General features: G+C 34.2%; 1 protein-coding gene and 2 long non-coding RNA genes across 5 annotated transcripts; all 3 read left to right on the forward strand.

Moving 5' to 3' along the window:
• Window positions 1-1,904: 1,904 nt before the first annotated feature.
• On the forward strand, window positions 1,905-5,337 carry LOC147556981 (uncharacterized). Of its 3 annotated transcripts, XR_015234994.1 has the most exons (9): window positions 1,905-2,336; window positions 2,763-2,958; window positions 3,337-3,427; window positions 3,538-3,573; window positions 3,666-3,723; window positions 3,802-3,855; window positions 4,085-4,177; window positions 4,447-4,555; window positions 5,061-5,337. It is a non-coding gene; the product is annotated as an uncharacterized LOC147556981 (long non-coding RNA). The 3 variants fall into 3 exon arrangements; XR_015234993.1 differs by having other exon boundaries at window positions 3,337-3,573; XR_015234995.1 differs by lacking the exon at window positions 3,337-3,427 and having other exon boundaries at window positions 2,198-2,336.
• A 1,696-nt stretch (window positions 5,338-7,033) lies between these two features.
• LOC147556982 (uncharacterized) lies at window positions 7,034-7,645 on the forward strand. Its single transcript, XM_086658735.1, has one exon. It carries the CDS (start codon window positions 7,034-7,036, stop codon window positions 7,643-7,645), a length of 612 nt encoding a protein of 203 aa, XP_086514861.1.
• A 4,184-nt stretch (window positions 7,646-11,829) lies between these two features.
• LOC147556983 (uncharacterized) lies at window positions 11,830-13,958 on the forward strand. The gene is made up of 2 exons (XR_015235336.1): window positions 11,830-12,322; window positions 13,513-13,958. It is a non-coding gene; the product is annotated as an uncharacterized LOC147556983 (long non-coding RNA).
• The last annotated feature ends 256 nt before the right edge of the window (window positions 13,959-14,214 follow it).

The raw sequence follows: 14,214 nt of genomic DNA on the forward strand, positions 1-14,214 counted from the left end.
TCTTCATTGGTGATGTGAATTGGAAGATGTAGATGAACCAACAAAGACCAACATAGTTAAATAATAGGGGATAAATGTACCTAGAAGGAATGTTGAACTCCATTTCACCATCATAAAAAACAAAACCTAAATTAAATAGTGTGATTGACAAACTTTCAAAATCTTCAAATAAAGTACTTGAAGAAAACCACCAAATCAAACAATTACTTTAACTAATTAAAGCGATCAGATCTGATGATGACTAAGAATAAAAGAATGTTCTTCTTTCCACTTCCCGAATTTTCTTTCTTTTATCTACTGCAAAAGATGGAAATTGGATGGACAAACAAACGGACGGCCCTTTTTCGGAGAAGACTTGATCCCCGATGGAAGTTCTCTCAAATCTAGACGACTTATGCAGAGCAGATTTTTTCTGTCCTCTCTAATCTATTATAAAACACAATGTATTGTGCTGACTGTGACAAACCGAAAGAGAAATCCAATCGTTCATTGTGTTTTATCTTCAATCTCGACCATTAGATCGCTTACCCACCTAAGAAAAAATAATAATGTTTACCCACTCAAGATAAAACAATATATAGCACAAATTTTATCATGGTCGTCCGTGTCAACGAAACAAATCTTAGACGTTGGAGTTTCTTTTTGACTGGTTGTTATTAATTGGTATTTATTTCCGTTAGAAAATCCGGTCTAATTTTTTGTGTGGATGGATTTGAACGGTGCAGATTGAATGCACATCCTTCCCCTACTTTACTGGAAAAGTCTTTCGATTTTCAATTCTTCAATTCCCTTTTTTTCTCTCCTTCAGTTTCTAGTATCTAAGTATAAAATAGTACTTATCCATTATATAAAATAGGACAAACCCAAAGACAAATTCAAGGACAAACCCAAAGATAAATCTAGTCGTCCATCCAAATAAGCATTAATATCAACCTTTGGATTTGTTTATTTTTAATACAATAATAGATTGTTACTCATTAATGTGATTTCTATCATCTAATCTCAGTCGTTCAAGTTTTCCCGTACCAAACAATCTTGAGATCCACTCCATTGATTTTGGTCCGCTGGAAGGAGAAGGAGTGGTTGGTATATATGTCTATTACAATATAGTACTTATCCAGTCCAATTGGGACACGGTGAACAGGGATATAGGCCAGATGGTGAGGTCATTCTTCCATACAGGCCTCATCCCTCCGTCCACGAATCACACCCATATCTGCCTTATCCCTAAAACCAAGAATCCGCAATCCACGACCGATTATCGCCCCATCAGCCTTCTTAACACCACCTACAAAATAATCACCAAAATCCTGGCAAACCGACTAAAATCCACTCTACCAGATATCATCTCCCCCTTTCAAGCGGCCTACGTCCCAGGTCGCCAAATCACTGACAATATAATCATAAGCCAGGAGATAGCCCACTCTTTCAAAAACAAGAAAGGTTCAAAAAGTTTTTTTGGCCTAAAACTGGATATGTCTAAAGCATTTGATCGGGTTGAATGGCAGTATCTTGAGGAGATCATGGTTAGTTTGGGTTTCGACAACCATTGGATCAGAATGATTCACTCTTGCATTTCTTCCTCGTCTTTAGCTGTGCTCATCAATGGTAGGCCCGGTCCCTCCTTCAACGTCTCTAGAGGATTAAGACAAGGTGACCCGCTCTCCCCCTTCCTTTTTGCCCTGGCCATGGAAGGCCTTAGTAGATTGTTAGACTCCTCGGACTCCCCCCACAAGTTCACTGGTTTCACTATCCCTCGCTCCTCTTTCACAATTAAACATCTTCTTTTTGCTGATGACTGCATCATTTTTGGGCGGAACACCCTTGATAATATTACCAATCTCATCAACATCCTTACTCTGTTCGGGTCAGAATCGGGCCAGATCATCAACTACAATCACTACAAAAAAAGTGGTCAATAGGAACATCCATTTTTACGTATGTCCCTAATATATTTAAAATAGGGACAATTTTGTGATATTTGTCCCTAGTAAAATTACAACAGGGACAAATATATTGATTCCGGGGGCAGTGTTTCGGAATTAATGGGCAAAGAAAAAAGCGCAAAATTTGGGCCAAAAAAGTGGCGCAAAACAAATACCTCAATTCCCCCTTATTTTCCTTTTTCCCTCTATTTTCTCCCTCCCATTTTTCCCTCTACACAACACGACTTCCTTCTCGTTTTAGAGAACGATTACTTCTTGTCCTAGGGTTTGTTTCTCTTCCTCTTCTTCGATCTCTCTCATGTGCATGTGTTTTGTCCTCACCAATTTGTTCGTCTTCATCTAGGGTTTTCTGGCGGCATCACAGTTCGTTTGCATATCCTGCACCACCAGGTTTGTTGTTCTTCTCCTCCTCTTATTCTTCTTCTTCTTCAAATTAATCAAGTAGGAGTTTATAACATGACCTAATCCAATTTGCAGCAAATCTTTGTAGTTTTAGAGTTTACGTTAACTCCAATTTTACCAGGCTTATTGTTGTTCTTTTTCTTCTTGTTCTGCGGTTGGGATATATCTTAACAACCATGGATTTTGTACCTAATTACGAATTGATCTGCACAGATGATTTCATACACAATAGAAATTTTACTAGAGTGGATTAATCATCATCATATTCTTCTTTGGTTATGTAATACCCTAAAACCCTTCAAAAATCATTTATTTGTAAAAACCCTAGATTTTTTTTATTCAATTGATTCTTTTTTAACCTCAATGAACAACAACAACTATTTTATCTCTCCCTCTGTTCGTCTCTCTCTTCAGTGTAGTGAGTGATTGAGAAAAGAACTTCATTCTATCAGTAGAGAAACAGTCTGTGGAGATGGTACCAGAAATGTTGAATTGTATGTAATGGCGGATACTAGATACGGAATTTGTTGCGTGGATGAAGTTGGAGCTTCACAAGTTGATGTTGCCTGCGTTGTACATTATGGTCACACACTCACATTTGCTTAAGCCTGTAAGTATCTAAATTTTTCTTTTTGAGGAATTAGAGATAGAATGCATCGATTTTAAAGTACTAGTGAATTTTGACTTAGCTGAACTTAGGTTTACAGATTTTTCTTTAGAATAGATTTGAAAGACAATAACCCATTAAAATCCTTATGTTTTTGAAGAATGATAGAGAGAAAAGGTTGGATTTTTTTAACGTTCTTGGAGCTGAATTTATTTTATTTTCTTTGGTGAAGTTCTTCTAAAGAACCCATAAAAATTTATTTTGGTAGATGTATATATCTATTTCTAAGAGGTAACTCTTTCAATCTCATAAAAAAAGAGGTAACTCTTTCACAAAAGAGTTCTTAAAATGATTTGGGGTTTTAATACATGTTTGGCGAAGATGTGGGTTTTCGTGGGGTTACTCGGTGCACAACAAGATTGGCTGATAGGTTGGTAGCAATAGTCTCTTCAACACCCCTCCATGCGAGCAGGTTATTTGTTACCTTGTTAGCTTCCAATTTGGCTATCAGCTCTTTTTTCCTTATTCAATAACATGAAGCAAAAGGCACCCCATAATTCAAGATTATGACAACTTATGCAGGGTATTGTTGGATTTGGTATTGGTCTGGCAGCAACTGTACGTACGAAAGCCCAAGCTTTTATATCTTTTATAATTCGTGCCTTCATTTTATGCTAGTTTTAACTGTTGTCGTTTAATTGATGTTATAGGCATTTCGGGTATTGCTGAAATGCAGTTCACAGGTTATACCTTCCTTGTTTCAATTAGGTTTGTATTTCTTGTATCGTTGTCACTATTATAACTACAAAACTTTTTTATTTTATTGAAAAAATTGTTATTATGTAGGTTGTGAAACTGTCAAATTCAGATACCTCAGTGGGGATTAATTAACTTGCCGAGGTATAGTTCTCCACTTTCTTCAAACTTCATGTCTTTATTTCATTCATAGATGTGTGTACTTACATATGACTGACATCAAGTTTAACTATAAAATCTCTTTATGGTGTTGTGGGCCATGGTGGGCATCATCACTCACAATCACCAGAAGCATTCTTTTGTCATGTTCCTGGATCAGAAAAACAAGGTTTACTTGTATGTCACATAAATCTCGTAACTTTTCTTTTACTAGGTGGTTATTATTACTCGAAGTCCAAATCAAATCGAAAGGATTGTTATTGGCATCCATAAGGGGCCCTAATCCTGTCAACTTTTCAAGCCAAAGGTTATGGCTTTTATCTTTTGTTCATATTTCCGGCCATGTCTATTTTTTTTTTCTATATCTACACTCATATCTTTTGTGCGTTTATCGTGGGCAGTGCTTTTTTCTACTTAACCTTGATTTTTTAACTAGTTCATGTTTGGACCACTTTTTTGTCGGGAGATATTTATGCTCCAGAAACTTTATATATCGAGAACACAATTTACGAAAATTTATTTAGGTGAGGGCTTTAAGCTTTATACTAATGCGTATAATTTTGTTCTTGTGTGCAGAACATCTACCTTGCCAGCTCTATTTTGTTTTAGGAAAGCTCCTATTAACATAATTGACTGTGTCAAGGCCTTTTCGAATTACTTGTTGACAAGAAACAAACCTGTCTCGGTACGTACCAATACTTCAACTCCTCTACTTTTTCATTGTCGACTATGTAGATGTCCAAGAGTAGCTGCTCCGTCGGAGCAGCCCAAGGGCAGCTGCTGTGTCACAATGTTGCTAGCCTCTCTCTGTGGCTTTCTTTCTTTGCTTACCAATGTGGGACTAAGGCCTAACTAAGACGGTATTCTGCAGCTTAGTTATTTATTTTACAAAAAGATTATACTAACTTGCCGTTATATTACGTTTAAGATCCCATTAGACTAAATGAAAGAAAGATGATTTTGTCTCTTTGAAGAAGATATAGTAGTATTTGAAATAATGTTTTATTTTACTGGACTACTTAGAACTCAAAGTAATTTCTTTTCTTGTTCTACAACATTCAGTGCATTTAAGTTTGGGTTTAGTTTTTATATGATGTTAGAGTTGCAAGTTCACATGCTACTCTACTTGCATTATATTTATTTCGATTTTTATTATTATCGGACATAGACTGACATTAGAGATTTTGCAGATTGTCTACGATATTACTTCGGAAGAGAGTGGCAACTCTGTCGACTAGTGCTTCAATGAGATCGAAGATATGCAAATGATAGTGTGTTCACGTTTCTTGTTAGCTAGTAATTAACAAATGTCATTTGGTATGTCTGGTCGATTTAGTAACATACATCTTGGATGTTTTTTGTTGATTTTTGTTAAATACACTAGTTGGTGAAGGTTATGATTGACAATAGTTACAACGGGCATACAATTTTTTTTTTTTCATATGAACATAATATGTTGATTATCGATGTTTGAACACATTTTAAGTAGAGGCGTCAAATTTTTTTGATTAGAGATAAATCAATTTAAAAAATTCAAAAGAAATTCCTGTAATATTTTTAGGAATAGTTATTAGCTTTCTCAAATGCAAGCCAGAAAAAATTTCTACTAATTTGTTGGAATCACAATTAAATGGTCCAATTGCAAATTTCAGCCGAACTTTTAGGGACAGATTTTAGTTGTCCCAAATGCAAATAAGAGGAAATTCTAGCCAAAATTTTAGGGACAGTTAACTGTTGTCCCGAATAGTCGTTTCTATAGGGACGTTAAAGATCGTCCCGAATAGAACATTGGGGACTGAAGCTATCTGTCGCTACAACTGTCCCAAATACTATTTGGGACGCCACTTTCTGGGACAGACAAAATCTGTCCCTAGTACTCCATTAGGGACGGTTTTTATGTTTTTGGGACAGTTATTTCCCGTCCCTAATGGCCCTATTTTTTGTAGTGAATAAATCCACCATCTTCTTTTCGAAAAACACTCACCCCAAGTTCAAGCGAATGCTCACCAAGTCCCTCAAAGTGCACCAAGCCTCCTCCCTTGACAAGTATTTAGGCACCAAATTGTTCATTGGAGCCCAGAAACAAAAGGCCTTCGAGTCCCTCATTGATCAAATTAACCATAAACTCTCGAAGTGGCAAACTAATCTCCTCTCTCAAGCTGGTCGCACTGTGGTCATTTCGACTATCTCTGCGGCGGTTCCCCGATATCAGATGCAATGCTTTGCCATCCCAAAAGGCATAAGCTCTCGCATAGAGACCATTCAACGGTCATTCTGGTGGGGAAAATCCAAATCCATTCACACCATCAAGTGGGCTGCCATCTGCCGGTCGCGGAAGTTGGGCGGCCTTGGCCTTCGAAAACCCCTCATTGATAACGAAGCTTTTCTCTGTAAATTGGGATGGCGTCTACTCAAATTTCCACAGGGGCCCTGGGCCCAACTCCTGAAAGCCAAATATTTTTCCAAGTCTCCCAAACCTTCTACCCCGAAGCTACACCATTCCTGGGTTTGGAAATCTCTAGCTGTCCCTCTTAGCAAAACTACCAACCTTATCTTCTGGGATGTCAACCATGGTACCAATATCAACATTTGGGAGGACTTCTGGATCCCCAATCACAAACCACCTACCCCAAACCTTAACAACTGTCCTTTCCATACGGTGAACCAGCTGATAACAGATAACAAGTGGGATGCGACCTTGTTACAACAATATTTTAACGACGATATAAGTAAAGCCATCCTTAGTATCAATCTGCACGTCGGGGCAGAGGATACTATGGTATGGACTCTCACCAACTCTGGAAATTTCACGGTCAAATCCATGTACAATTTTCTGAGCAACGATAATGGAGATAACGACACGATTGACTGGTCGTTCATCTGGACCATCAAAACGATTCCGAGAATCAAACTTTTCCTCTGGAAGTGCTGCACCAACAGTTTGCCAGTAAAAGACAAAATCGGCAAATATATCGGCAACAGCTTTCAATGTGAGTTCTGTGAGGAGCGGGAATCCTTGTCTCACTTGCTTCTCCACTGCACCTTTGCGCGATCTATTTGGTTCTATTTCAACATACGCTCGGATATAGTGACCTCGGCTTATGAGTGGATTATGACATGGCAACATTGGGATGACTCCACAAAAGCGATCCTCGCCAAAATCATGTGGTTCATCTGGAAGGCGAGATGTGATAAAAGTTTTGGTCGGAAGGCTCACACACCACAGCAGGTGATCAGGCAGATTCTATGTTACTCAACCAGCCTCCAGGAGGAGCAAATCTCCACCGGCGGAGTAATCACCGCGGCTTGGGAACATCAATCCAATCATTTCGTCAAAATTCATGTGGATGCTTCCTTCATCAAACTATCAGAGCTGGCGGGAGTAGGTTGCATTATTCACGACACAAACGGAGATTTCATGATGGCAAAAGCAGAGCCTGTGAGAGGACAGACGGCAGAGGAATGTGAATGTTTGGCGATCCTGAAGGCAATTCAATGGGCGACCGATCTCCAGCTCCAACACCTTCTCATAGTGAGTGACAACAACAACCTCATTCAACACCTCAAGGATGAAAAGCACTCTCTCAACTGGCAATCAACTCATCACATGAAGAATATCAAAGCATGCTTTCCCCACTTCGAGAACATTCAATTTCAACACTGCCCGCGCCAAACCAATACGCTTGCGGACGCACTAGCGAAGTGGGCGAGAACTCGAGGGATCAGTCGTACTTGGCAGTCGAAGGAGAACCTGTTTTTCGAGCTAAATGCCTAGTTCGGTGCTTTATGTTTCTTTTCAACAAAAAAAAAAAAAAAAAACAAACTCAAACATGTATAATAGGTATTGTTGAATATTCCAATGGTCAAAACAATAGTCTATAGGCCAAATATATGGGAGTTGCCAAAAAAGGAGCTCAAACACAAGGTATGATATTTTCTTTTTGGTCTGATAATTATATAGGAAGTGATTGTTCAGTTCCAATTTTTTTTACTTCTTTTATAGATAAACAAACAGTGGTGAAAAATAATACGAATAGGTCTTTTTAAACTTTTATTATCTCTACAATTATTTAAAGTTTTAATATTTAAAATTTTAATATTAAAAGTTTTAATATTTATAATTTTATTTTTAAAATAATATAACTTTCGTTTTAGTTATTTAAAGTTTTAATCTTAAAATAATGGTGGTGTTTGGTGAAGATAAAGAAGAGATAGTAACTTTATTCTCCCCTGTTGAAACTTAAACATGAAACTTTCTTTTATTTTTATGTTTACCATTTGCATTGAGAAGATTGGATGCCTCTTTGTGACATTAAGAAAGTTAAGGTTTTGAAAACCAAAGATTTCATAGCGGTCAAAGAAGATCCAGATAATCTGAATCTTGGAAAGATATCTTATGAAAAGATTACTGAACAAGACATCCAAGCCTAAATAGAATGGATTCAAAGGCAATCAAATGACACCTAGAAGATTGGATGGTTAGATACCCAGGGACGTATATATGTATAGGCCAGGAGGGGCCATGGCCCCTCCTAGCTTTTCACCATTCCCAACAGGTGTCACATAACACATCCTTGTCTCATACTCCTAATAGGTTATTAAATTCTATTGCCCCTCCCTTATGCTTTAACCCAATGCTCCCATCCCAAACCCAACCACCACTTAGGCCCAACTTAAATAAACAATGACATAAGTGAATCTTTAAAAGCACTCACCATTTTTGTTACATACAATTTCATGTAAGACAATTTTTGTTGAAGTCAAAAGAGATGCTGAGTGTGACAAGTAGAATTAGTGAGTGTATATAACATTTTGCATGCCCTATTCTTACTTCATAACTTCCAAGTTCCATCGCCCAGATAACTAGATTTATGTCCTTCAAAGTTTCTATTATTTCCATATTATTTCAAGTTGTTGTTATTTCAAGTTTCAATTGCTTTTCTAAATGTTAATTTATATTGATTTCAGTTGTAAAGAGAATCAATTTAAGTCATCCAAATTCAATTCAAGTTCAATTGCTGTATTAACGTACAAAACCAATTCAAGTTTCAGAAGTAGGTACATTTATTAAAGAAATCGTATTTTCTCACAGATTCTTTGATCTTGTACATCGAAAAAGAAATCGTTCAGAAGTTTAGCATATAATTAATTATAGATGATATTTTTTAAGTGTTAGTTTTGATTGGAATAAAATTGATATTTGTGTTTAATCTCTAAGACTTACTTGGGTATAAATTTCTCCCTGGATACCATGTAATTGCTTGATTATCTTTTCCTGGGTTTTGGTTTTTTGTTGTTGAAATTGTTGGTTGCTTAAGTTAAACTATTTGTTAGGCATTTCGTTTCAAGATATCATACTTGGACATTCTCTCTTGATGTGAAAAATTATTGGTTAGATACCATTATTATGAACTTAAAAAAAAAAAAAATTCAACTACGTATAATGTGTTCTATGGGAGAATTTGACATACACCCCCACTATTATATGAATATTAGACTACACCCCCACTCTTTGAAAACGTTTGATATACACCCCCACGTGGACGGAAACCGTCAACTTAGAGTTAAGTTGGGTGTGTGCGAAACACACGTGCCAACCATGACGATTTTACCCTTTTGTAGTTATTAAAATATTTTCAGAGATTTTGACATACACCCCCAATATTAAATGATTTCTGGGACTACACCCCCATTTTTTGAAAAAACAAAATTCCTCAATTTGCCCTTCAACTGTCATCTTTTCCCTCTTGTCTTGTAAACTTATTTATCTTGGACGAGCTGAAAGATCAAAGCGAAAGCACTATTTGGGATATCAAACTATAGAAATGATGGGAGGTAGCACCATTTCTTGGTGGTGGTTTTAATTGTTTGGTGGATTGTACTAGAATGGGTTTCATGAAAATTCTAATTAGAACAATTAAAAAAGTTAGGAATTAACTTACTGATGACTGACATACCTTCCTTCTTCTGCCATTGATGAAATACTCAACAACAAAAAAAAACTTACCGATGACTGACATACCTTCCTTCTTCTGCCATTGATGGTATTCTTTACAAGAAAACCAGAATTTTTAAATCACCGAAGGAGTTTCTGATGTTCGTGCCTTTAGAGAGAGAAACAGACAATCACAAAAGGAGTTTCAGTTGTTCTTGTCTTTAGAGAGAAGAAAGAACAATTTTCTAGGAGCAATGAGAAATGAAGAATTTGACATATAAGATAAATAAGTTCTTTCGCTTGATATCCCAAATAGTTCCTCCCATCTTTTCTATAGTTTGATAACCCAAATATTTCTTTCGTTTTGATCTTTTAGCTTGTATAAGATAAATAATTTTATAAGACAAAAGGTAAAAGATGATCGTTGGAGGGCAAATTGAAAAATTTTGTTTTTTCAAAAAAGAGGGTGTAGTCCAAAAATTCATATAATAATGGGGGTGTATATCAAAATCTCGCAAAATATTTCAACAACTACAAAAGGGTAAAATCGTCATGGTTGGCGCGTGTGTTTCGTACACGCCCAACTTAACTCTGAGTTGACGGTTTTCGTTCAGGTGGGGGTATATATCAAACGTTTCAAAAAGTTGGGGTGTAGTCCTAATATTCATATAATAGTGGGGGTGTATGTCAAATTCTCCAGCATTCTACTTAATTAGTTCATTTTATTTCTTAATTCAACTATACTTAACTAAGCAATGTAACTGTGAAAGCCTATAATATTAATCTGTTAAACTTTTATTATCTATACAATTATTTAAATTTTCAATATTAAAATAATATAATTTTCGTTTTCATATTTGAAGTTTTTAAGTTAATTTAACTTTGATTTAAATTGTTTAAAGTTTTAATCTTAAAAGTTTTAATATTTAAAGTTTTAATCTTAAAATAATATAACTTTATTTTTAATATTAACATTTTAAGTAAATATAACTTCGTTTTAATTATTTAAAATTGTAATATTTAAAGTTTTAATCTTAAAAGTGTTAATATTTAAAGTTTTAATCTCAAAATAATATAACCTTCGTTTTAATATTTAAAGTTTGTAAGTAAATGTAACTTTCGTTTTATTTATTTAAATTTTTAATCTTAAAATAACGGTGGTGTTGTGGTGAAGATAAAGAAGAGGAGTAAACAACTAATATTTAAAGTTTAACTCTTAAAATAATATAATCTTATTAAATTTAAATTTATGGGTTACCGATGACATAAAGGTAAACGATTTATAATCAATAATACGGAGATATCATCAACGCCAAGAGTATTATTATTGTTAACCTATTTCGTTAGAAGTACTAACTGAGCAATGTAACGATAAAAGCGTACGATATACTCTATTAAACCTTGATTACCTGTACAATTATATAAAGTTTTAATCTTAAAATAATATAATTTTCGTTTTAATATGTAAAGCCTTTAAGTAAATATAACTTTGGTTTTATTTGTTTAAAGTTTTAATCTTAAAAGTTTTAATATTCAAATTTTAAATATTTAAAATTTTAATCTTAAAATAATACAAACTTTTGTTTTAATATTTAAAGTTTTTAAGCAAAATGTAACTTTCGTTTTAATTATTTAATGTTTTAATCTTAAAAGTTTTGATATTTAAAGTTTTATTTCATAATAATATAACTTTCGTTTTAATATTTAAAGTTTATAAGTAAATGTAACTATCGTTTTAGTTATTTAAAGTTTTAATCTTGAAATAATGGTGTTTGATGGGCCTAGAAAGTTTCACTAAAAGGTCACCACCCGTAAGTATACGAGTGTCAAGTAGTAAAACCCGGTAAGACGAAGTTGAAATCAAGCTATAATTGCTCCTTCAAGGTTGGTTCAAAAAGCCTAACTCTTTTAATTTTTTTGAATAAATTTGTTGTTTGATTGATTGGGGATGTTAATAGGAATTTTATATTGAAAAGCCCAAAAAATGAGGTCAAATACTAAATTAGGCCCACCATAGATTAATAATGCCTACAAAACCCATTTTTTAAAAAATAAACCAATATCAAACCCAATTACGGATCCCTAGGTACATTTTCCGATCTCTAGGAACCCATTACTTTAGGTAATCCCTATTCTACCCTTTATATATAACTCCCAGATTAGAGATTTTTTCCCCCTCATTATTTCCATTATAAACTCAGTTTTTCTTTCCTTCTCCAAAACTTTCCTTCCTCTGCTCTCTCCTCTTTCACAACAAAAAAACTTTCCTCCATTATTCCCTCTCTCCTCTCTCTGCTCTCTCTCTCTCCTTAACAGCAACGAAATATTAGCCGAAAATGTTGTTTGATTTGGGAAAGATTTTGGTCATCTTCAAGCTTCATCTTCTTCAACAAAATCATCATCTTCTTCAACAAAATCGTCATCATCTTCAACAACCTTGTTTTCATCTTCATCTTCATCACATTTTGATTATTTTCTTCTTCCTTCGTCTTCAACTCATTTGCAATAACAGTCAAGGTATGTTCATCTCCATCTTTAATCTTTTATTGCAACTTAATGAATGATTACTTGTTGTTTCATCTTCCTCATTTCTTCAAACTAAAACATATTTTCTCAATTTCATCTTCACTTCTTGTTTTCTTTAAACTTTCTCTCTCTATTCATCTTCATTGCATCTTCATTTCATATTAAGAATCTCCCTCTCTCTGTTCATCTACATTTAATGAGGTTTTTCTTGATGTTTTAGAGAAAAAATTCAGATCTAAAGATTTTAAACACCATTAATGAGGTTTTTCTTGATGTTTCTAGAAATATCATATCTGAGTATTACTTCCTCATTAATTAATTTCTTAACATGGTGAACAACTTTTACAGATTTTTTTGTTTAAGAACTGAAAAAGTACAAACTTAGATCTATTTTTCGGTTTCTCTCTCTAGAAATTACGTTTTAGTAGATATTGATGTTTAACAGACAAATTGACAAGTATTGTAAGCATTTTAGAATATGTTGTTAGCACGATGTTAATACAACGAGCAAACTGAAAAATGTTTTCTGTATTTTTATAGTTGTTACCATCAAAATCCAGATTTTGTGTCTTACAAAAATTGATTGGTGTTTTAAGCATTTTAAATATGTTGTAGAAACAATGTTGATTCAGGGACCAAACTCGAAAATGCTTGCTCCAAAAAAACTCGCTCACATTTTGATCTTCCGTACATGTTTCTCTCTCCTATGTTTTTTTTTCTACATATTCAGTTAGTGATTGTGTTTTTTAACTTGTATAAATATTTTCGGCAATGATGATTTTTTGGTTGCAGTTCCTTGGTTGATGTTTGCAATTTCTAACTTGCTATCAACATCTTCTTAGATGTTTATGTTTTTGCAATTATGCTTTGAGCACGAAACTATTATTAGCAATAAAGATTTAATTACTTCATTTGTCATCCTTCTCTCTGCAAGTACATTAATGTTCCAAACAATTTCAAATATGTTTTAGTTATACCAAGGGTTTGGTTTCTTTTATTAAGTTGCTCTCTGATAGCTTTTATTTGTTTGGGACATATTTTAAAATGTTACTGCGCGTTTTCAGAATAATAATCAAATTGTGAAATGTTGACAACATTTATGTTTGTGTCCAAGTTTGCATGCTATATGTTTTTGGAAAATTTCTGAAGCTGATAACAATGTTATAATTGTCCTATGCAAGGAACCATTTGCTGCCATAAAGCGGAAAGAAAAGGGAAAAATGAGAAGGAAACAAAGGTGGTTGAAGGAGTGGGGAAAAACATCCTTGGGATAAAAAAGTTGTCCAGATTAAATGTACCTTAAAGTCGGGCTAGAAGAAACTTGCACAAAGAAAACGGGCAGAATTGACAACTTTAACGAAGATTGGAAAATTAATGAAAATAATTGTTTTCGTGTCAACAAAAATCAAAATGTTTTGGATTCTTAGAGTGGGATTTCTGCTGTAACTACATGTTTATATAGGTTGGATTTTGTTGTGAGGAAATTTGCAGATGCTTTTGCAATAAGCTTCTTTTGTTTATTGCAAAACCGAAAAAACAAGAGCAAATTTGTTATCGCTTTGAACAAACTGAGATGTGTCAGAAGTATTTTGATGTGTTGTATTTGTCAATATGATTTGTTCGATAATAGTGTTCTATTTTATTTTATTTTTTTTGTTTGCAAAAAAATGGATGTTATTTTCGAACAAAATCGGAAATGTCGATAAAACTGACTAAATAAATCAAACATTTTCGAGTTTGCTCGTTGCATGAACATTGTTTCTAAAACAAATTTAAAATGTTTAAAACATCAATCAATTTTTTTTGAGGCATAAAATCTGGATTTTGGTGGTAACATCTATAAATATAAATAAAATATTTTTAAGTTTGCTCGTTGTATAAAT

This window comes from Eschscholzia californica, unplaced genomic scaffold (genome assembly GCF_041429995.1).
Source record: "Eschscholzia californica isolate CP2 unplaced genomic scaffold, dmEscCali1.0.p SCAF_2, whole genome shotgun sequence".
Classification (NCBI taxonomy): Eukaryota; Viridiplantae; Streptophyta; class Magnoliopsida; order Ranunculales; family Papaveraceae; genus Eschscholzia; species Eschscholzia californica.

Bases quoted from the DNA above. Each gene is read 5' to 3' on its own strand.
- LOC147556982 (XM_086658735.1), top strand. From the start codon at position 7,034: ATGTGGTTCATCTGGAAGGCGAGATGTGATAAAAGTTTTGGTCGGAAG.